The 22,942-nt window shown below is 41.7% G+C and overlaps 1 protein-coding gene across 1 annotated transcript in view; it reads left to right on the top strand.

The window, feature by feature from the left end:
• LRRC75A (leucine rich repeat containing 75A) overlaps positions 1–22,942 on the top strand; it is a 58,484-nt gene that overhangs the window by 3,675 nt on the left and 31,867 nt on the right. The window contains exon 2 of the mRNA XM_081312672.1: positions 15,079–15,207. Within this exon, the coding sequence (XP_081168798.1) occupies positions 15,079–15,207 (129 nt within the window). The remainder of the gene's footprint in view (positions 1–15,078; positions 15,208–22,942) is intronic.

Here is a 22,942-nt window from a genome sequence, read left to right as displayed (position 1 = left end):
TCATCACCTAAGCTGTTTAAAATTCAAGGTACGGCGTATGTGGGGGGGAGGGGGGAGTATCTTTTAACCTTATTTTATTCTTCAACCCCCCAGTTGTAGCAAACTCCTTGCACAGTTGCCTCTTGCCGAGTCCTTTTCCCTTTATAGAGTGGCCATGCAGCTACTATAATTTGTTTTTATGGTTCCTGGTGTTTTGATTTTTGCTTGGAAGGAACAGTCCCCAGTTGAGGAGACTCTTTCATGTATTTCAGGTCTTCTTATACCTGCCGTGATTGCATTACATTATTACTGATTACAGCACAGCAGCTTGCCAGCGTCGTATTTGAAATCTCAGCTCTGTATTCAGTGCTCCTCAAATGCTATTAGTGACACAGGATAGCTAAGACTTATTTGCTTTATTTGTTGGGAGATTCCAAGTTGTGGAATGTTTAAAAGTTTGCAAAAGCTGGCTCACCCATGTGAGGTAGCACTCTTAGAAGCTGTTGGCCCATTTATTCTCAATGTTTGCTGATAAACTGGGCAAATGTCTGTTCCAAATGCTAGGACAAATGTTCTTTGTAAGGTGTTGAACCTGACACAGTGGCTGCTGGGTGCTCCTTTCTCTCATCTCTTGGGTAGGCAGGAGTTAAAAAGGCCCAGCCCAGAGCATGTACTATGTAAGTTGGAAATCCTGTATAACCATTGTCCAAATTTGCTCTATCTCAAGAGATGAAAATGAAATATTAATTCTTAATAAAATGAAAGGGTTTATGCTAAAGACTGCATAAAAATAAATAAAAGGGGGAAGAGTTTTTTGTGGGCTCTATTCCAGGTGACTGTTGGAAGATGCTCATACCATCTTGTGCATTAATTCCTTGTGTTCTTGGGAAGAAATGCTGATGGGGGGCGGGCAGAGATCAAAAACCCAGCTTGCCTGTTGCTAGGTGGACTGGTTTTCTACCAATCCGTTCATCAGTTGTGTGAAAATGGAAGCATTTGGAAGCTCTTAGAGGCATATGAGAGATGATCAAGATGGAGAGAAAGCCAAAGATGGAACCGTTGAAACCTCGAGAAATAAAAGGATCAGGCACTTAACTGAGTCAAATAATAAGGGAAGGATATTGTGGAAGAGACAGGAACAAATGTGAGTTCCAGGAGAAGGATTCAGAATTCAACCTAAGTGAAGAAATAATAGGAGCAAAGCTTTGAGATGGGTGGTGGTTTCATATGTACATATATTCACATGTATTCAGTTTGTAGCTAGACTTGCAGTCATTTGAGCTGTGAGGATTTATGTTTAATGCATAGCCTTATTGCGCAAGTACAAATGCTAGCCTTGAGTGTTAGGCTGCAGGCCATAGAAGGTATAATGGGAGTTTTCAGTCTAGCATGTAGGTCTGGAAGACACAGCAATTCACAAGGAAAACAGTGGCAAGTTGTATATTAGTCAGGATCTGCTTGGTGTGGGTGTGTGCTGTCTGGACAGATTGTACAATCTTCCTTCCTTCCTTGTAAGTTTTTCATGGAAGCTATTTTATGTCCCTATCCCCATATGTTTCTACAAGGAAATGCATAATATAGATTGGGTAACCATAACCTACATAAAAATAGAATCATAGGACTGGAAAGGGACTTTGGAAGTCTTCTAGTCCAAATCCCTGCTTAAGGCAGGAGACCTCATATCATCTCAATCAAACAGTTGTCCAGTCAATTCTTGACCCACAGCTCCAGGAGGCAAGCTTTTTTCCCCCCCATTAATTGTTCTCGCTGTCAGGAAATTTCTCCTTAGTTCTAGGCTGGATCTCTCTTTAACAAGCTTCCAACCATTCTTGTTCTGCCTTTTGATAACCCTCTTTGCTGTGCCAACTCCTCAAGCCTTTGCTCTGCCAACTCCTCAAGTACTGGAAGACAGCTATTATGTCACCCCAATCCTTCTCTTTGATAGGCTACGTATACCTAGCTCCCTCAACCGTTTATGATACGATCTAGCCTGCAGACTTTTTATCATCTTTGTTGCTCTTCTCTGTACACCTCCTAGGATCTTAGCATCTTTTTTGTATTGTGGTGACCAGAACTGGATCAATATTCCAAGTGAGGCCTTCTTAATATGGTATAAAGCAGTATTATTATTCCTTGTGATCTTGATGCTATCCACCTGTGGATACAGCCTAGGATTGCCTTGGCTTTTTTGGTAGCTGCAGCACACTGCTGGCCCATACATAAGTGATTCTCCACTAGGACACCTAGACATCTATAAAAATACAATATGTAGTTGGACAACTGCTTTTCTTTGAAATTGCCAAATGGGCATTTAGGCCAGAAAAACATGGCTTTCTACTGAAAACTATACACCAATTGAATATCTCCTACCATATTTGAACATAGTATAGTATCCAAGGTGCTTGTTAGCACTGTTAATTGATAGTGTAAACAGTTATTGACAAGGACTTTGGATTGGCATGAAATCTGGAACAGTATTGCAGAAAATAACTATGTTTTATTGATATAGTTTCTGGTTAATTATTTCATAAAATAAATGTTCTGTACTATGGCATCTCTACTATATGTTGCATGCTTTGCTGACAAAAATCTTTCCTCTAAATAATAATTCCAGACACCTATAGATCATATTCTCTGCTGTACTTTGTGCAGTACATGGGAGAGGGGAAGGTGTAGGAGGAAGTATATTATTTTGTCATTCTGTACACTTTTATAGACATCCTTATTTTCTGCAGCCAAAGTCTGAAGCATGGCTTTGGGAACCAGCTCTGAAATGAAATTTTCATTTATTACATTTATAAACCACTTTTCGTCTTAATGGCTTAATTTGCGCTGGCTGTTTTGAGTAGATATGCAAAAATTCTACAGTAGGAGCAGAAAGTTTAGGGTTCTGCTCTAAAATTTGGTAGATGTAAGATAACCGATTGTACTGAGAGATTCATCTGAGACCTATTTTGATTCTACGGTATGGTGAAAATCTCTCAGAAGCATCTTAGATGGAATAACTAACTATATAATATCATTTAATAAAACACCATCAAATATCTATAGTCTGTTATCCTAGAACAGTTTTCAGAAGTCCAGTAAAGAACCACTTACAAGTCATAATAATGAGTAAAGCAGACATGTCAAACACAAGGCCCGGGGGCCAGATGCGGCCCGCGAAGTGGTTTCATGTGGCTCACGAAGCCATCCTGGAAACAGTGAGGGAACGGCCCCCACTGCCTTGGCCCTGGCCCAGAGACCCTCAGATCTGTCCCACTCCTGCCCAGGCCCCCATAGGCACCCTTGATGCGAATGATGTAGAGCTGGCCATGCTCACCCAGTAGGCCACATGCACTCTAGCCACGCCCACCCAGTAGGCCACGCCCACCCTGGCCATACCCACCCAGCCCCCTGAGGGCAACCACAATGCTGATGCGGCCCTCAATGAAATTGAGTTTGACACCCCTGGAGTAAAGGATTGGCCTACTAGGTATTTACTTTGAATATTTTCTAAGTAGGAGTGACAGTGCAATTTTATCTGTTGTGTCATGAATTATTATTTATGTAGTAAATAATAAAATCAAATTTAGGTTTGTAACTAATTTCTCCCTAGTGCCAAAATTTCAGAATATATTTCAGTGCTGAACAACCTGAACTGACTTTGCCCGATGCCATAACAGAGAATAAGGGGAATCTGATGGAATTTTTCAGTCCCCTCAAAAAAAAGGTTTCTGCTAAAGTCACCGATTGACCTGGATAAAGACCCTTGAAAGGATCTTTCTCCTAGGAAATTGTCCACCAGTTCCTTTTTCCCCACATATAACACACTTCTCTGGCTTCCTGTTTTATCCAGGTTTTTTTTACTGGTGCCCCCAAAATTATTGCATTCTACTCTTGGATCTACATTGCAAGAACCTTCCCTTGATGTTTCTATTTGTTGCTGCAGTCTCTGTGTTCCCTTCCAAACCCAAAATCTTGGAGCATCTTAGCAAATAAGTTTATTTTCATGCAAGCTTTTAGGGATCACAACCCACTCTGTCAGATGGGCGAGTTAAGTTTTGTGAATGAAATCTGTATCCATTCCTTTGTTTCAATGCCTGTGGAAGGAATCGGCAGCGATTAAATATGGACCACTTCAGTTGCTGGTGTGGTTGAGATGATGGCATGAGACCTGAAACCTCTCTAAAGATCACCTTAGCATTTTGAAGAATTCCTGTTTTCTAAATCCATTGTCATCTAGATGCATTAGTTTTTGGCAGGCCAGAAAGGATAAGTGTAGGGAAGAATTTATATTTCTGAGATGTCTACTTGGATCTGGAAACAATATAATCCCTGAACGGAGTGGACCATATGCCTTTTTCTGCGTCAGATCTAAATCTGCTTTGATAAACAATCTGCTAAGCTCTGCCTGAAAAAAGGGTATATTTGTAGGAACACCTTATCTTGCAGGGAACTCTTTCTGAGACATTTCCCTAAAATGTAGGCCAAGGCTTATGGCAGGGAATGGGGAGTCATTGTGAGTAATGAAGGCCATATTCTATACTCTCTGCCTTCCATGCCATGCCCAGCTATAAGCAGCAGCTCTTACTAAAGAAGTCCTTGTTGGTAAAATGATTTGGCCTTGTGATGAAATATGATGCAATCTCCACCCTCAGGAGGGAGAGCCTCTTACTACACTTACATTAAGCAAAAGATAAGATTTGCTAATTTTATGTTCTCTAATTTTATGTCCTTTATCATAAGACATAATTCTTCCAGAGCAAACCTTGGGTAAAGCCTAGAAGAAATTTTCACACAAAATAGTAAGCATGAGTAATGTTATTTTTGATTATTGTTATGTATGTGGCTTAATATACTGCTCAGATGTTCACTTTGTGAGGTTATGGTTTAGGAACTTATTTCAATAACACGACTGAGTGGGTTGTATGAATATAATCATTCTTATCTCCAACTGTAGATTGTGAAGTGGTGGTTATAAGCTTCATCCCATCAGCTGTTTTAAGCAGTTCGGAGTGCTCTAAAGATGTTCCAAAAAATACAAGGAGAACTAGAGAACTTTGGTTCTCTAATTGGCCTTTGAATAATAATATAACTAGAGTGAAATTTAGACAGAAAACTTTGGGAAGAATAGGAGCTAACCTTTTTCAGGAAATTAGAGAATAAGTAAATGTTGCTCTTATGCTACAATTGATTGAGAGGATACCTTTGAGAAGTTTCAAGAGTACTTGAGCCACCTTCATTTGCACTTCCTACTTCCTGTTGGTTTGTGCAGGGGATAGTAACACCAACTGCCACCTGGAAACTTCTGATTTTGCTATGTGTGTCCAAAATACTTTTTTCCCTGCCTCATATGACGTGGCTGAATTCTCTGACATCTTTGCTCTGCATTATATCTGTGGCAATACATCTATGCCTCCTATGAAAAAAAATCCAAGGATTTTAAGTACTGTGGGAAAGTTCTGTTTTCCCTCACCTATCTTCCACTTTGTCCTATATATGAAGGAGCTGTTGAGGCTGTTGGAAGAAACCACAAGGATAGGGAGAGGCATGATTTCTGGCTTCATTGGCTCAATTATCCTGAAGAGTTTGTATAACTAACAATTATGTCTTTGTTCAGAGTTATTTCAGAGATAAGGCCAATGTGCTTTTCCTCCCCAGGCACTAGATCAAATAAGTGACCCAAAATGAAAGTCTTTCAAATGGAAGAACAAAAAGAAAAGCAAACTTTGAGGGGGGGGGGGAAATGTAAACATCCAGTAAAAGATGTATTTGAGTGTCTGCATTTCTGTGCATGTGCACCCGCGCGCACACACACACATACACACACACCATTCCCACACACAGACGCACAATAAAGGAATGTGTGGTGCATACACACACACTAGCACAACACCTGAGTGATGTGCAGTAAACAAGCTTGCAGAATGAGAAATAATTTGACAAAAACTCTGAACTGTGCACAGGGGAATCAGAGGGTATAATCTGGCACATTCCAAGCTAAGCCACAAGCCTGGCTTGTTATGTCATCCAAATGTACCCACCACAAACGTATCTATCCCTCTAGAATTGGTTACTATACTCCTCCTATCTTAAAGCTCTTTCTGTATGGAGTGATTCTGAACATCTAATAAAAAAAAGACTAGAATGAGATTTTCTGTTGTTGAGATCCATGTTGTTGACTCTAGGAAGATAATCATATGTTTTAAAATTTAAGATGTTCTTATGAGAAAGCCAGTGAATCAGATTCCATGTGTAATTCCCTCTAGCAAATAAATGCATGCATAATTTTGAAAATCCTTGTTTTCTTTCATCTCCTCCTCCATTCCATATATTAGTGGAAGCCCTGAAATGTTGCTGAGTGGTTTTTTTTGCAATTGAAAATATTCTGGGTTAATTCATATTAAACCTGAATTTAGTGAATGGGCTATCAGATCTGCTATTGAGAAAATGTTCTGTAGGATCAGTAAGTTTTCAATCTAGAATTTCTAATGGTTAGCTCAACCACTTCATTTGCATTCACTGATGTAGTCAGAGACCTAATTCATATTACACTCTAATGGTGATGTGCAGATCTTGGTGTGGTGTGGCATGACTCATCTATTGTGAATATTCTCAACCTGCAATACTCTCCAAATGTGTGGTTTTCAACTCCCAGAATTCCCTCTCAACACAGTCATTGCTGAGTATGTTGGGAGTTGAAATCCATGTATATAGTAGGTGCTCAGGTTGGGAAAGCCTATGTTATCTCCTAAGTAGTGTTAATTATTGTTAAGACACCATTATGATATGTAAACTTGGCTAAAAGATGGCTGTCCGATATCAACTCAATAAGCTTTTAAGATATATTCCAGAAAAGTAAATTTGCTAATTTTATGTTCTCTAATTTTGTGTCTTTTTTCGTGAGACATAATTCTTCCAGAGCAAATCAATCTAGCAGCCTAAGAGTCAGTTCACTGTCTGGTGCCTAATGGTTTTATACATATGTTCTTACGTCTTTTCCCACAGTTTAGAGTATTTGATTGTTGACATGTATAACAAGAAAACCGAAAATCTTCAACAGTCTGTTGCATCAGCCGAGAAGACATAGGAAGCTCGCTTCCTGGTATTCAGGATGGTGCTTATAAGCACTTATATTTGCTTAGAGCTCAAAGCATTGTTAGAGAACCCACATACCCACTTTACATCTGTTTTTGTTGCTCCCCTCTGGGAGGAGGTTTCGAAGTATTTCTAGCAGGACTACCCGATTCAGTAATAGCTTTGTTCCCTATGCCATCCGTCTGGTAAACTCTCAAGATTCGTTTTTTCTCTCCATGCTCATGTATACATACCCTGTACTAGACTATTGTTTCTCTGTGTCATATAATATATGTGGGTATATGCATAATTCTGTATTTATTTATTTTTGCCATATTTATGTAGTGTATATCGGAAGTGGTGACCCTTTGAGAGCTGTATGCAACAAAATTTCATTTTAATGTATGCCAATTAGTGTACATTCAAAGTGACAATGTTGGAAGAGGGACGCGGTGGCTCAGTGGGTTAGGATGCTGAGCTTGTCGATCAGAAGGTCGGCAGTTTGGCGGGTCAAATCCCGAGTGCTGTCCGATATGAGCGCCTGTAACAGAGTGAGCGCCTGTTACTCGTCCCAGCTTCTGTCAACCTAGCAGTTCGAAAGCACGTAAAATAGAGAGTAGAAAAATAGGGACCACTACGGTGGGAAGGTAACAGCGTTTCGTGTGCCTTTGGCGTCTAGTCATGTTGGCCACATGACAACGGAAGACGTCCTCGGACAAGCGCTGGCTCTTCGGCTTTGAAACAGAGATGAGCACTGCCCCCTAGAGTTGGAAACGGCTAGCACGCATGTGCGGGGGAACCTTTACCTAAAGTGACAATAAAGTTATTATTCTATTATTCTATCAGAGGTGGGGGATCAGGTGCAGTTTAGGTCTTAGATGTCAAGCCACTGCTCTGTATTATAGTTGCTGCCCTTTGCATGGCTTTGGCCATTTCTCTTGGTGTGACTTCCACCCTTCATCAACATATGCCTAGCTGTTTTATAGTATTTATGTTAGGTGTATCTACTGGATTGAAACCATAAACACAAAGTTGTTTATTTGTATCTGATTTATACCCCGCCTTTCTGCTCTGGTAAGCATTCAGTGTGAATGCTTGCCAAAGCATGGTTAGCTATTATGGAAGTAACCATCGTATGTCTACTGTAATACTGAGCAGCTGGTGAACATTTGAAAGCTTCATACAATTGATGTCCTTTATGGAACTTCTGTTTTATGTTTCTGACTGACGTTGTTCCTGATGGCAATTTAGCTATCCCAAATTTGTGAGGAAAGTCATTGCTTGTGTGTGCAGAAAGGCAGGATGCAGTTAAGCTTGACTCTTTTGGAATTTAATTAAAGACATGTTTTAAAGTGTCTTAGTATTCTTCAGAGCAGCCCAGCTTCAAAGTTTCCTGTTAAAGTGCCCTCCCATATATGATTTTGTTTCCTAAATGCTATTTTAATTTAATTATATGCCTAGGTTATGTATCTGCTGAAGCGTTTAAACATTTGTGGGATGAAAATTTGACACTCTGTTGTCATGTAATTGTTTCGGAAACTTTGAAACAGCTCAGAAGAAATTAATGAGACAATTTAGGAAACATTATCTATAACTTTGATTTTGTTTCAGCACTTCAGTTTGGGCTCAGTACCACATAAGATCTTTTAATTATAAGCCTGGATATGTTTTTAACAATAATATTTGTCTTATCATCATCATCATCATCATCATCATTAAAATACATTTCTATCCCACTGCATTAAAAAGACTCTTGGTGGGTTGCATAGAATATAAAAAGACAATTTAAAACATCCACAGTAACATCACTACACTGAAACCTCATAAATAACAGTAACAAAAGCAGCCTCAAGCCAAAAGCAAGACAATAGTTAACTTTCAATAGTGAAAGTTAAACGTGGCATCATAAAATCAGGGGAAGACACCAAAACAATTCCCTCGACAATAGTTTTTGAACCATCATCAAAGAGTAGGCTGGTCTAATCTCTACCACAGCATCAGTGCTATAAAAGAAAAACAACACCTTCTCACTTCAGCTCCTCTTGCATTGAAAATGTGAGATTTGTAGCAGTTTCTGTTTAATCTGATCAGTTGGGCTGGTAGTGATTGTTGTGGGTGGTCTTGCGGATATCTGGGTAACAGGTCATAAAGAATTTCATAGGTCAAAAATTGTACCTGGAAACCAATTGGCAACCAATGCAGGATCTGCAAAACTAGAGTTATGTGCTCCCAATACCAGGAACCAAAAAGTATATGATCCATTGTATGTTGGATCAATTGCAATTACCAAGTAATCTTTAAGGACAGCTCCAAATAGAATACATTGCAGTAGTCTAGCTGGGGCGGATGGGTGATAAGGGCATGAGGTCAGGTACAAGAAATGGGGAGTCAGAGTTAGATCCTCTAAACAAGAATCTGAACTACTAATGGTCAAGGCAAATTGGCGGTAGATAAGAACAGAATTCAAGGAGGGCTGGACTTAGATCTCTTATGGGCACAAAGAGACTCCAAACTGATAACATGCTTGATTCCTCCCTTGGCCTCAGCCTGGTCAGTTCCTATACATGATTCACTGTAGTCAGATCCTCCTGCCTAGTACTGTCACAACTGATACTTCACCAAAGCTGAACATAGGTCCTTCTGGCAATCACTTCACCTTGCTGGTCCAGTGGAAGCTGTGAATCCAGAAGAAACCTCAGTTGGTGAACCTACTTCTTCAGGGGTAAAACATGTCCATCTATGAACAACTGTGGCAGCATCTAAGAATCCCAGTGTATCCGTAGCAATCTATAAAGGTTTCAGTCTGTTCTTTCCCTTCCAGATCCTAACAGTTTCTAAATGTCAGAAAATAACTTTGACAGCATCTCTCATGGTCTGGAGTGGCAAGATAGGGTTGGATGATATCAGCACACTGATGATGCTTGACCTCAAATTGTTGAATGACCTCTCTCAGTGGCTTCATATAAATATTTAAAAAAGCAGGAGAGAACCAAACCTTGATTACCACATATATCAATGAGATGGGTTGACTTTATTCCCCAATCTTCTCCCCCTGACTGCAGAAGCTTTCTGTGGTCTTCCATGTTAATGATCAAATGACTCTTCACTGTAGTTTACAACAGACTGCTTACAGATAGTCCTTGAGTTATGTCCACAATTGAGCCTGGAATCTTAAGTGAAGCTATCCTTATTTGAGGTATTATATGACTCCCGATGTGATTGCTTGGCTTAATGAGTGCAATCCTGATATTGTTGTTAAGTGATTGTGTGTGTTATTGAACGGACAGAGTCCCAGGTAAGAAACAAGGAGTGCCTTACGGGTGGAGGTTGGGGTGGGGGAGATCCTGGGAGATTCTGCTGAGAATCCCCCATACCAAAATGCAGGATTTTGAGCCATTGAATGAAGGGACACTTACATGTAACTTTCCGCAGGCTTCCTAAAGCTTTCCCTACTCATCTCAGGTACTCTTCACATCTAACCTTACTGCACTGCCTCTCCAGTCTCTGCTTGGATTTCAGCTCCATCTTTTCTCTAGAGGCTCACTGAAAGAGCTGCCTGCAGAATGATATCAGCTCCCCTTTGTGCATGGAAGGGAATGCCTTTGGTGGGATGCAGGAATGGGCCTCAGATCTTCATGATATCAGGTCCATTTCTCTACACCGTCAAAGGAACTCAATTCTTCTCCATGTCCAGAAGGGAACTCCTTCCATGGAGTGCAGAAACAGCTCAGATCATCAGGAAGTGAGCTCACCGAGGGAGTTCAGCTCCCCTTGGCAAGCAGCTCTTTCAGCTAGCCCCAAGAGATGAGAAGGAGTCTTCTTGGCAGGTGCCAGCAGCTTGCAAATTTCCATGCTGGCTTTCCCACTGATTTTCTGGGGAAACTGACAGAGAAGGCTGAAAATGGCAATCACATGATTCCAGGGCACTTGGCAGCCAGTTGTAAGAATGAACAAGTTGCCAGGCATCCAGATCATGATCATGTGACTGGGCAGGGCCCTTTTTATGACAGCCAAAAGTGCTTTATGGGCCATAAAGCACCTTTCCAGGGCTGTCATAACTTCCAACAGTTCTTGTAAGTCAACTATTTGTAATGCTGAAGGTTGTTGGGAAAAAATGAATTAAAAAAATCTCTCAAGTCAAGCTAATTTTCAGGTGAAACATATACTTTCTAAGGATAATCACGGTTAAAATTGTTTAAAGCTGCTTTCTTACCTAATATTGTATTTGTCATTGCCATCTGTTACTAATAAACTTATGAAACATAGAAAATATTTTGGGGAAATACAGACTGGCTTCTTTTGCAGTCGATTGGCCATCATAAGAACAGTCTGCTGGATTAGATGGGCCAGGGGTCCGGTCCAACAGCACACAGCTTATGTTAAAAAAAGCAGCTTGTACTTCACTAAGTAAGTGAAGCTGTCATAATTCTCTTCTGCTTTATAGAATGGTCAGCTGGTGAGACAGATAAACGCAAGATATGTTGTAAAGAGACAGCCCACTGATTGCTCTTTCTTAGTTTCTTATGGGAAGAAGCAAGATTTTAAACTTTATGTTGTTGTTCCTGTTGAATACCCTCAATTTCTGAGAGTGTTGTAAATAAAATTGGTTTGAAGCAAAATTGCCTTGCCTAAAAAACACACACACACACAATGGGCCTTGAGGGCTTGCATCAATAACTATAATGTTGCTGAATACTTCCATAAAACTATTGTATCTGAGGAGTCCTTGGAGCTCTCTGAGCTTGCTTGTTTTTTGGGGGATGTTTTATTACCCAAACTAGGTAACATTTATTTTTTATTTTTTTAATTCCATTTACCGGTATATCCCGCCCTTCTCCGAAGACTCAGGGCGGCTTACAAGCTTAGCAGTGGTAGTAAGAAGTGCAGTTTGCTGTCAGTTTATATTCTAGTGCAGGGGTCTTCAAACTTGGCCCTTTTATGGCTTGTGGACTTCAACTCCCAGAATTCCTCAGCCAGGCATGCTGGCTGAAGAATTCTGGGAGTTGAAGTCCACAAGCTATAAAAGGGCCAACTTTGAAGACCTTTGTTCTAGTGCTTGCCTGTCAGTGTTGGTGGGAGTGGTCTTAGAGATTCTTTGGTTGGGCTGTCTACTGTTGGCTTCTTTGGCAGTTTCTCCATTGGGGTATTGTTTACTTGATTGTTGGTCTGATGTTAGCCTTGGAGTTAATCCATGCTGTTCCGGGTGCTGATTGCTGGTGGAGAGGTGATTGGGCCTTGTTTTTCCTTTTTGGGCTGGGTGATAGTCTAATAAAAGGTCTGTAAGAAAACAACCAACTCTGAGAGCACCAAGGGTCCCACATGTCAACCCTGAGCTACAAATATTCTCTTTTATTAGTACTATTGTATCTGTCAGTTAAGTAGGCATAAAAGGAGTTGCTTTTTGAATCTTGTCTCATATGCATTTCACTTTTAAATGTACCAAATAGTTACGCAGCATAGCAGGGGATTTTGGTCAGTTATGATGGCTTATGTATTCACTCTGAAAGGCAAATTGGCCCATTCAGGTCTGATTTGCTTTGTATTTTGCTCCATGCTGGAGAGGAAAAATTTGCCAGAATGGGTAAGAATGAAGGTGGAAATGATCTTATTGCTTGATGGAAGCATAGCTAGTTCAAAAAGCTGAACAGTATTGAATTTCTCATCAAAACCTTGCTAGGCTATGTAGTTCTGAAGGAACTCTCCAAGTGCAATTCCTGCCATGAATTAAAGCAAAGACTGTTTATTGTATTTATTTATTTATTTATTAAATTTAAATACTACTCAGCTCTTTGTTGGAGTGGCTGACAAAATGATAAAAGAATAAATAGAAAAACAACTAAAATTAGTAAGAATTAAAGAATTAAAAACCAAGAGGACAAATGGTAATGAAGCGAGGTCTTCTCTCAAGGTTCAAGGTCTTGGTTATGATCTTCAAGTCCTTACATGGCATGGGTCCGGGGTACCTCGAGGACCACCTGCTGCCGGCGTCAACTCCCCTCCGCCCTGTGCGTGCCCACAGAGAGGGCCTCCTCAGGGTGCCTCCGGTCAGGGAATGTCGACTGGTGGCCCCCAGGGGGAGGGCCTTCTCTGTGGGCGCTCCGGCGTTATGGAACCAACTGCCGGTTGAGCTCCGGATGGCATCGGACCTTCGCTCCTTCCGGCGCGGGCTGATGACCCACTTGTTTGAACTAGCTGGTCTGGCCTGATGGGGTTCATTAGGGTTATTTAACGGTTTTTTTTTACTGTTTTTATTGTTATTGAAATTTTTAATTGGGCATTTGTTTAATTTCTTTTTAATTTTTGTATTGTTATTTATATATGCCCTGTTAACCGCCCTGAGTCCTTCGGGAGAAGGGCGGTATACAAATTGAATAAACTAAACTAAACTAAACTCTTACCAAATCAACCAACTCTAGCACAGAGTACTCCATTGGAGCCCCAAGTCAACCAGCAGAGCCAAGCTTTAAGGCCTTTCCAGAGGTCCAAGAGGATGGGGATGGGTTTCATGTCCAACAACAAGATGTTCCAAAGGCAGGGGCCACAGCAGATAAGCCTCATCTCCTAAACCCCACCAGCCAAAATTCCTTAACAGATGAGGTCTGCTGGAGTAAGTGGAGCAGACCAATCCCATTGGGACAAAATAACCCCTCAGATGCCCAGAACCTACGCTATAAAGGGCTTTAAGGATAATAACCAACACCTTGAAGCAAACTGACAATTGTTCCTTTCCACCTTATCATGAGCTTGAGCAATTGATGAAAGTCTGTTGCCAGACTTAACAGCTCACCGTGCCATGGAAGTCTCTTTTTTTTTTTTGACCAAGCCTTGCGGCAGAGCCAAGCATACTTGCTCAGATTGTTTTACTTCTCCAAAGCCAGCATCCATGGGTATATTATCATTCCCTCTTATAGTAATGACAGCAGCTGATTTTACATTAGGATTTGGACTGCAATCTAGGTAAAATTGAAGTGCTCTGTTTGGGAAGAAAATGGACTCGGGATTAAGGAGTTGCATATTAATTAGACATGATAGAGATGTATAAAGTCATGCATTGCAAACATAGATAATACAGACTTTTTTTCCCCCTCTTTCATAATGTTAGAATCATGCTAATCCTCCGAAACTTGAGATTTGGCCAGAGATCAGGACAGATATATATTAATTCCAATCATCCAGCCAGCACTTTCCAAACAGGTTGGAATTTACCTGGCTATATTGGCTGAGGATTTGAGGAATGGTCTGGACTCTGGAGGGTCTTCAGATTAAAAAATGATTGATGCAAGCATTAAGTAAATTATACCTTATTCTGCTTCAGTTACAGAAATGTGAAGAGAAAAGAAATTCTCATATGTCTGGTTTGGACTCATGTTGAGTGTGAGTCATCCTGAAAAAAGTTCCCTATTACAGGAAAAACAGTTCTGTGCAGAGCTCTTATCTTCCTTCGGTGCCTGTTCAAGCACTCTGTGCAAGGGGAGCAGCCAAATTTGCTGGGAGAGGAAGCCAGATGATTGGGTGTTAATGCAGCCCCTAAAGAAAAGTGCAGTTGTTATATTTTTCTCTGCGAAGCTAAGGAATATGAATGAAGAGGGAGGGAGAAGCCAAGAACTTCCTTGTTCCAAACTTTAAAGCTACATTCATACAACATCCTATACTAGGTCATTTATTGTGTTAATTTCTTTCCTGTGGGCTAGCATGGTGTGAAAAACCAGTGTAATGAGCTTATGGTTTAATATTATGTGACCAGAATATGGACTACTTCAATAACTAGCATAATGATGAGTTTCATCCATGCAGGTTATCTCCAGAGGTCCCAACTTGAGTTGATTGAACAAAGCAATAGCATGTGGCTCTTTCACCACATGCGCGTATGTATATTTGTACAAGTTCTTATTTCTGGAGAATCTCAAACCCTAAAGATGATGGAAATGGGACTGTTGTCTGTTTGGAGGACTGTACCCATCAATACATCCAGTCACTGAGAACACTAAGTATGCATTGATGACTTCAAAATGTTTATTTACGGTACTTGTTCCTCTGCAGGATTTGGGAATGGAATCAACTTCACTGGATGATGTCTTATATCGCTATGCCAGCTTCAGAAACCTTGTTGATCCAATCACCCATGACCTGATCATCAGCCTTGCCAGATACATCCACTGCCCTAAACCAGTAAGTGCTCGCTTGCAGTTGTTTGGGCTTGTTCAAGGAAAGAATAAAAATGCTACCTAGAACAGAAGGGTTGCTAGAGCTCACATCTCTTAGAAGGAATTGCTAACTGGTTCCTCTGAGAACTGTCTCACATCTTGCTCGACTTTTCTACCTTGCCTAGTGGAGAACCACAGACTGATTCTGGGGCTGGATTTATAGGATGCAGGTAACTGTCCAGGAATGTTTCAACAGCCACTGGTGGATGTGATGTTGGAAGACAAGTATTTGCAAAAAGGGCTTCTGAGTGTGGAAGTAGTTGTAATTAGAGGGGAGCAAAATGTTTGGGCTTATGATAGAAAGTCTGTCATCCAAAATGGATGAAAAAGATGAGCATAAAGGGGGTGGGGAGCTCTTGCTGTGGTAGCTAATACAAACTAGGTTGTATCCACAGAACTTGCTTAAGCAGGTTAAATGAAGAACTACCAGTTACATTCCACAACATACTATGTGCAGTTAGCATTCATTTTGATTTTATATATGGATTGTTTATCATAAAGTGTAAATTCAGTCTATTTTGGTAGTTTATGGTGTAGTAGCCAGGTTAACTTATAAATCAGGATAAGTGCGTGGGAGCTCAGTCACTGCGTCATCTTGGTAATCCTTTTCATCTGATATCTAATTTTTATGTCACAGTACATTTTGTACTATCCACAGAAGTTAGGTGGGTGGAGCCTCTAGCTGACCTTGGTTGATTTTGAAAAGTAGAACAAGGCCAGGCATTTCTTAGTGCTTAGATGAAAGACTCCATGAAATCCAAGGTTGTAGTTAGTTAGATTAGGAAATTGGAGAAAACAATCTTAAAAGAAGGAAATTGGAAACCACTATTGTTTTGTTGCCAAGAAAACTACATGAATGTTCCATGAAGTTGCCAGATGTTGAGCCTGACTTGGAAGAGAATTTGCTTTTGTCTAAGCTGCAAAATATCTAGGAGTATATGCAAGGCACACAATTTCTCTGTGGCTCTGACTGAATGGTTTATGCAGAAACAGGCATAAATAGGAATGTTCCCTCCATTTTCCTGCCCATCCTTCAATATCTGACTCTAGGGCTGTTCTCGAGCAGCGTACTGTAGTTCTTGTTTAAACAAAACTGCATATATATTTGCCACTGGGAATTCCTTGCTTCTATTTGTTTTGTTACTGGGCTTATTTCCCTCTTTTTGAGATATTGTGTTCCTTTCTCTGGATACTCATTGCTTGTTTCCTATAATGAGATTATATTTGTCATTGGAAATTTTTCAGCTGCCTGCCTGTGAAGAACAGTCTAGCATTTATGATGGGGATTCGGCCTTTTTAATGCAGGAGAGAGAATCCGAGCATTTATTGCAACCTGGCTCCAATTTTTCGATGCCTCGTTTGGGCCTTGCTCATTCAATAATTGCTATAATTCTACCCATAGGCATCCTTAGAAAACAAAACTAGTAATTGGCTGCAGTCTAATCTGTTGCTGGAATTGTTTCCCATATCAAGACGTCTAGGCAAAGGTAAGTTCTGGGGCTAGGGAGCAATGTTGCCAATTTCTGGGAAAAGACCATTTTGTCAAGTCCAGTCTGGCTGCTGTTTTGTAACCAGGTATGCCTGTGACACGGTGGCTCAGTGGGTTAGGACGCTGAGCTTGTCGATCAGAAGATCGGCAGTTTGGCGGGTCGAATCCCGGGTGCCGTGTATCAGAGTGAGCGCCTGTTACTCGTCCCAGCTTCTGCCAACCTAGCAGTTCGAAAGCACGTAAAAATGCAAGTAGAAAAATAGGGACCACTACGGTGGGAAGGTAACAGCGTTCCGTGCGCCTTTGGCGTCTAGTCGTGCCGGCCACATGACCACGGACACGTCCTCGGACAAGCGCTGGCTCTTCGGCTTTGAAACGGAGATGAGCACCGGCCCCTAGAGTTGGAAACGACTAGCACGCATGTGCGGGGGAACCTTTACCTTTACCTTATGCCTGTGACCTGCTTTCCAGATTTTCGGGATACTTGCCAAGATCAAAACGTACCCTTAAACCAAGGAAGTCTTCTTACCCAAGACATAGGTACGGGGGTATCCTGACTTTTTTAGGACAACAGAATAATAGGAAAGGACCTTGGAGGTCTTCTAGTCCAGTCCCCTGCTCAAGTAGGAAACCCTACCTATACCATTTCAGACAAATGGCTGTGCAGTCTATTCTTAAAAACCTCTAGTCTTGGAGTACCCACAACTTCTAGAGGCAAATCATCACTGATTAATTGTTCTGTCAGGAAATTTCTCCTTAGCTCAAGGTTGATTCTGTCTTTGATTAGTTTCCATCCATAGCTTCTTGTCTTACCTTCTGGTGCTTTGGAGAATAGCTTATTTATTTATTTATTTATTTAATAATATTTATATACCGCCCTTCTCCCAAAGGACTCAGAGCGGTGAACAGGGCAAGAATAAAAGTACAAGGTTACAAAAATTAAAAAAGGATTAAATATGTGCCCACTAAAAACAGTCAATACAATATTAAAACCCCAATAAGACAACAATAAAAAACCCCACCAATCCCCCATCAGGCCAGGCCGACTTGTTCGAATAAGAATGTTTTTAGATCGTGGCAAAAGGAGTGAAGATCGGGCGCCATCCGGAGCTCAACCGGTAACTGATTCCATAGCTCCGGGGCGCCCACAGAGAAGGACCTCCCCCTGGGGGCCACCAATCGACATTCTCTGATCGGTGGCACCCTGAGGAGGCCCTCTCTGTGGGAACGCACAGGGCGAAGGGAAGTTGATGCCGGCAGCAGGTGTTCCCTAAGGTACTCCGGACCCCTGCCATGTAGGGCCTTAAACACCATTACTAGTACCTTGAATCTCACCCGGAAGACAACTGGCAACCAATGCAGCTCACGGAGCAGAGGTGTAACATGGGAGTATTGGGAGACTCCCAACACAACTCTCGTGGCTGCATTCTGTACCAGTTGGAGCCTCCGGGTGGTCCTCAAGGGCAGCCCCATGTAGAGAGCGTTGCAGTAGTCCAGACAAGAGGTCACGAGCACATGAGTGACCGTGCATAAGTCATCCTGGCCTAGATAGGGCCGCAACTGGCGCACCAGGCGAACCTGGGCGAAAGCCCCCCTAGTCACAGCCACTATGTGATCTTCCAGAGTGAGCCGTGAATCTAGGAGGACTCCCAAGTTGCGAGCCCTATCTACGGGGGGTAATAATTTACCCCCCCATAGAGAGAGATGGAATATCCGAATTAACCCGGGATGCAGGTATGCAAAGCCACTCAGTCTTGTCGGGGTTGAGTTGAAGTTGTTCCTCCCCATCCAGACCCGAACCGCCTCCAGGCAACGGGACATCACGTTGAGGGCATCACTGGGGTGGTTTGGGGTCGAAATAAAAAGCTGGGTATCATCAGCGTACTGATGATACCCAACTCCAAAGCCACGAATGATCTCACCCAGCGGTTTCATATAGATGTTGAACAGGAGAGGCGAGAGGACCGACCCCTGAGGAACTCCACAAACGAGAGACCTCGAGGTCGACCTCTGCCCCCCTGTCAACACCGACTGCGAACGTCCCAGGAGATAGGAGGAGAACCACTGTAAAACCGTGCCTCCCACTCCCAATCCCCTGAGACGCCGCAGCAAGATACCATGGTCGATGGTATCGAAAGCCGCTGAGAGGTCTAATAGGACTAGAACAGAGGAATGTCCCCTGTCCCGAGCCCTCCAGAGATCATTCACCAGCGTGACCAATGCCGTCTCCGTGCTGTACCCGGGCCTGAAACCCGATTGGTACGGGTCTAGATAATCCGCTTCATCCAGAACCAGAGGGAGCTGATGCGCCACCACACTCTCAACAACCTTCACAAGAAAGCGAAGGTTGGAGACCGGACGAAAGTTGTTCAACACAGCCGGGTCCAAGGCCGGCTTCTTGAGGAGAGGCCTCACCACCGCCTCTTTCAAGACGGCGGGGAAGCTACCCTCACTCAGGGAAGCCGATATAACTGCCTGGAACCAGCTTCGTGTCCTCTCCCGGGCTGCATAAACCAGCCAGGAAGGGCACGGGTCCAATAAACATGTGGTGGAGCTCAGCCTCCCCATAATCCTGTCCACTTCCTCCGGAGTCACAGAATCAAACTCCTCCCAGGTGATATCGACAAGACCGCCCGTGTCCTGCTCGTCAGACTCTGCCCAGTCAGAGTCCAGACCGGTCCGAATCCGAGCGATTTTGTCCGACAGATGTTGGTTAAACTCCTCGGCACGACCCTGCAAGGGTTCCTCCCTCACCTCTTGATTAAGGAGGGAGCGAGTCACCCTAAACAGGGCGGCCGGGCGATTATCTGCGGACGCGATAAAGGTAGCAAAGTGATTAGACCTCGCCACCCTTATCGCAGCGAGATAAGACCTAATATAGGCTCTTAGTCGCAATCGGTCGGATTCGGATCGGCTGGATCTCCAACCGCTCTCTAGGCCCCGTCTCCGACGCTTCATCTCCCGGAGCTCCGCAGAAAACCATGGAGCTCGACGGGATCTGCACCGGGTCAGGGGCCGCAAGGGTACAACTCGGTCAAGAGCCTCAGTGGCTGCCCTTTCCCAGGCTTCCACTAAGGCGTCTGCCGAGCTGTGAGCGAAGGAGGCAGGTGGGGACCCCAGCGCTGCCTGGAACCTCTCAGGATCCATTAAGCTTGACCCCTTTTTCATTGCGGCAGCCTCTCAAATATTGTAACACTGCTATCATGTCACCCCTAGTCCTTATTTTCATTAAACTAGACATACCCAATTCCTGCAACTATTCTTCATACGTCTTATAAGCCTTCAGTCCCGTAATCATCTTTATTGGTCTTCTTTCTAAACTCTTTTCTTTTTTATGCGATGGCAACCAAAACTGTGTCCATATGCAGGTGAAAAAAAGGACTACCATTGCATTGTTTATTGATGATTTGGAAGAATAATTGCCATTTGAGTTACTTATTTTAAACATCTAAGGTGGGGAGGTTGTGTTTAACTGAATAGACAGCAAGTGTATTGATTCTTTCCCTCTTGAGCAATCCTTGGTATTTCTGCATATGCAGGACGATAGCAGCTTTTCTTTCTGACAATAGTGAGTGTAGTTTACATGGAAATGAGCTTTCCGTAAATGCTTGGAATATTTTTATTCTGCTCTATCACAAGGACCAAGCGCATAAACTGCTGAAGAGCAAATTGAATTGGGGATAAATGAATGGCTTAATACAGCAGGTGCCTTTAGATGCTTCACGGCAGAGAGGAAAAGCAGAAGGAAAGTTGCATATGCTGGGTGGGGGACACAAAGCAACAAGAGCATGATTTTTAGAAATAGGCATGCCCTGGAGAGACATTTCCAAGCTAAGGAATATGATAAAGCTTGATTGCTAGGCAATCCAATGCACTCCTTAAGCAGACATTTATGATAATTATTGCTAAAACTCCTTGATTTAGAAATGAGTTCCATTGTTTTTTTTAATGGGCTTACTTTATTGAATAGTTAAATCACTATTTATTTGATGGTGCTGCTTTCAGATGGTAACTAGAAATTAATTGCACCCATTGCAAACCCTCAGGAGGCTGAATACTACAGCTACCCTAAACAAAGTCATCGGTAGGTAGTTGGATATTATTTAGCTTTAGAAGTTCTCCGGTTTTTCCTAACAGCATGGATATTAGATGTTTGTAATGTGAAAATGATACAGATTGCAATATTTGAACAGCTGGATTATTACTCAGATTAGTCATCTGAGTAATAATCCAGAACTGCACTTTTCTTGAGCCTGGTGGTGATCTTTATCTCCTATATAGCATAATATTTTTACCATGCTTGATCCAAAAGCAGATTTCCTCTAACCCTCCCATGGTTAATTACTTAAACAGACTAGTGGACCATATAGATTTTTATTTTTATTTTGCCATGGACTAATTAAGACATCATTTTAAAGTAAAGTATGTTCTCTTCCCTCTCCTCTTTTTAGGTGTACTGTGATCCACATATGAGGTGGGTGATGATTATACTTGGCAAGATTAGGGAAAGTGGGGGGGGAGGAGAAATGGGTGGAGGAACAGAATCAAAGACTATTGGAACCTCTACAAGTTAGTGTTATATACTAAAAGCAGGTTGAAATAGTGATCGTTTGCCCATCCAGTCACCAAGTGCAGAAGCCAACTTAATGGTGTCTGCTTACAGCAATTATACTGTTTATCATCTTGTTTAAAAAAAGAAAAAAAATATGGAATCTTGAGTAATTTTTTGTACAGTATATATTCAGAGAAGCACCAGGAATTGATTACACCCCAGTTTTAAATTTATTTAAATCAACTTTCTAATATGGTAGGGCTTGGACCTGCTATGGGTACAATTATATATGTAAGGAAGGCATCTGCTGTTGTTGGTGACTGAACTATTTTCTCTTTCGGCTTTGGTAGAGAGGGCATTGAGCACTTGTCCTTGGATGCTCAGAGAGAGTTGCTTCAGATTTTTAAACTGTCATTTTTAATCATCCTCAGCAATTCTCTAGCTCAGTGGCTCTCAACCTTAGCAACTTTGCAATGTCTGGATTTCAATTCCTAGAAATTCCCAGTTGCTTGCTGGGGGATTTCTGGGAATTGAAGTCTACAAATTTTAAAATTTTAAGGTTGAGAAACACTGCTTTAGTTACTACAGTGATGGAGTGTAGAAAAATGTAAAGGCACATAACAGAGTGAACTCATCTCTTGGTGACTACATGAACCCTCCATACTGTTTTCTTGGCAACTGGCTTGCCATTGATTTCATTTGGGATGTTTGTGTCTCTCTAGTCCAGTCTAAAATTTGGGGATTACCTGATAGTTTCCTTTCCAATTATGACTAGATTTGATCCTGTTTAGTTTTTTCCAAAATCAGCCAAATGCAGCCATCAGCCTTGATTTGATCTTGATAGGCATTAGATATTATACATTCTTCCTCCTCTCTGTATTCTTGGTAATTCCTCTCAACTGTGAAATATTAGATGCTTATTCAGTGATGGGAAGTTCACAAGGCTATTGTTAATAAGATGCTTGTGATGACATTGTTATGCCGATGCATAACAGCAATTTCCCAGCTGCTCCTGATAAACAGAACTAAGTCTGTGCCAGTGCCCCCAATAAAATGCTACAGGATAGGAATCTGGAACGTTTTAAAGTATCTCAGATCTGATTGGCTGCTCTAAATTATTGTTAACACAGGCATTTGTAGAAATTATTTCCCTGGAAGTGATAGAGCAAAGCGGCACTATAAAATATAATTTTATTTTGTATGTATCGCAATGCATTTCAAGTTGCTGGTATATTAATTAGCTTTGTTTCTTTATGTGATATTCCTTGACAATTATACAATGTAACAAGAATGTACTGAATATTTTGGGTGATAAATTTTAATAACTTTTTGTGATATAAAATAGGAACATGGGAAACTGCTTTATGCCTAGTCAAACAATGGTCTGTCTTTGTCTCTGCTGATTAGAATCAGTTCATCCAAAGTCACAGACCCAGCTCTATCTGGAAAGGGTAGGCATTAACCTGAGACCTATTGTTTGCCAAGAAGCATCTTCGTCATTGAAGCAAAGTGCATTCTGAGAATCTCAGGCAATGTTTCCTAAAGGAAAAAAAACACTAATTTTTGTAATGGAGAAGAGGAGAAATAGATATATGGAACTCACATTGGAGTTCACAACGATCAACCCATTGTTGATCAGCTATAGCTTCCTATAAGAAA

The sequence above is a fragment of the Vipera berus genome (assembly GCF_964194415.1).
Source record: "Vipera berus genome assembly, chromosome: 1".
Taxonomy (NCBI): Eukaryota; Metazoa; Chordata; class Lepidosauria; order Squamata; family Viperidae; genus Vipera; species Vipera berus.
Note: the sequence above shows the minus strand (reverse complement) of the source record. Positions and strands in the feature narration are given on the sequence as shown.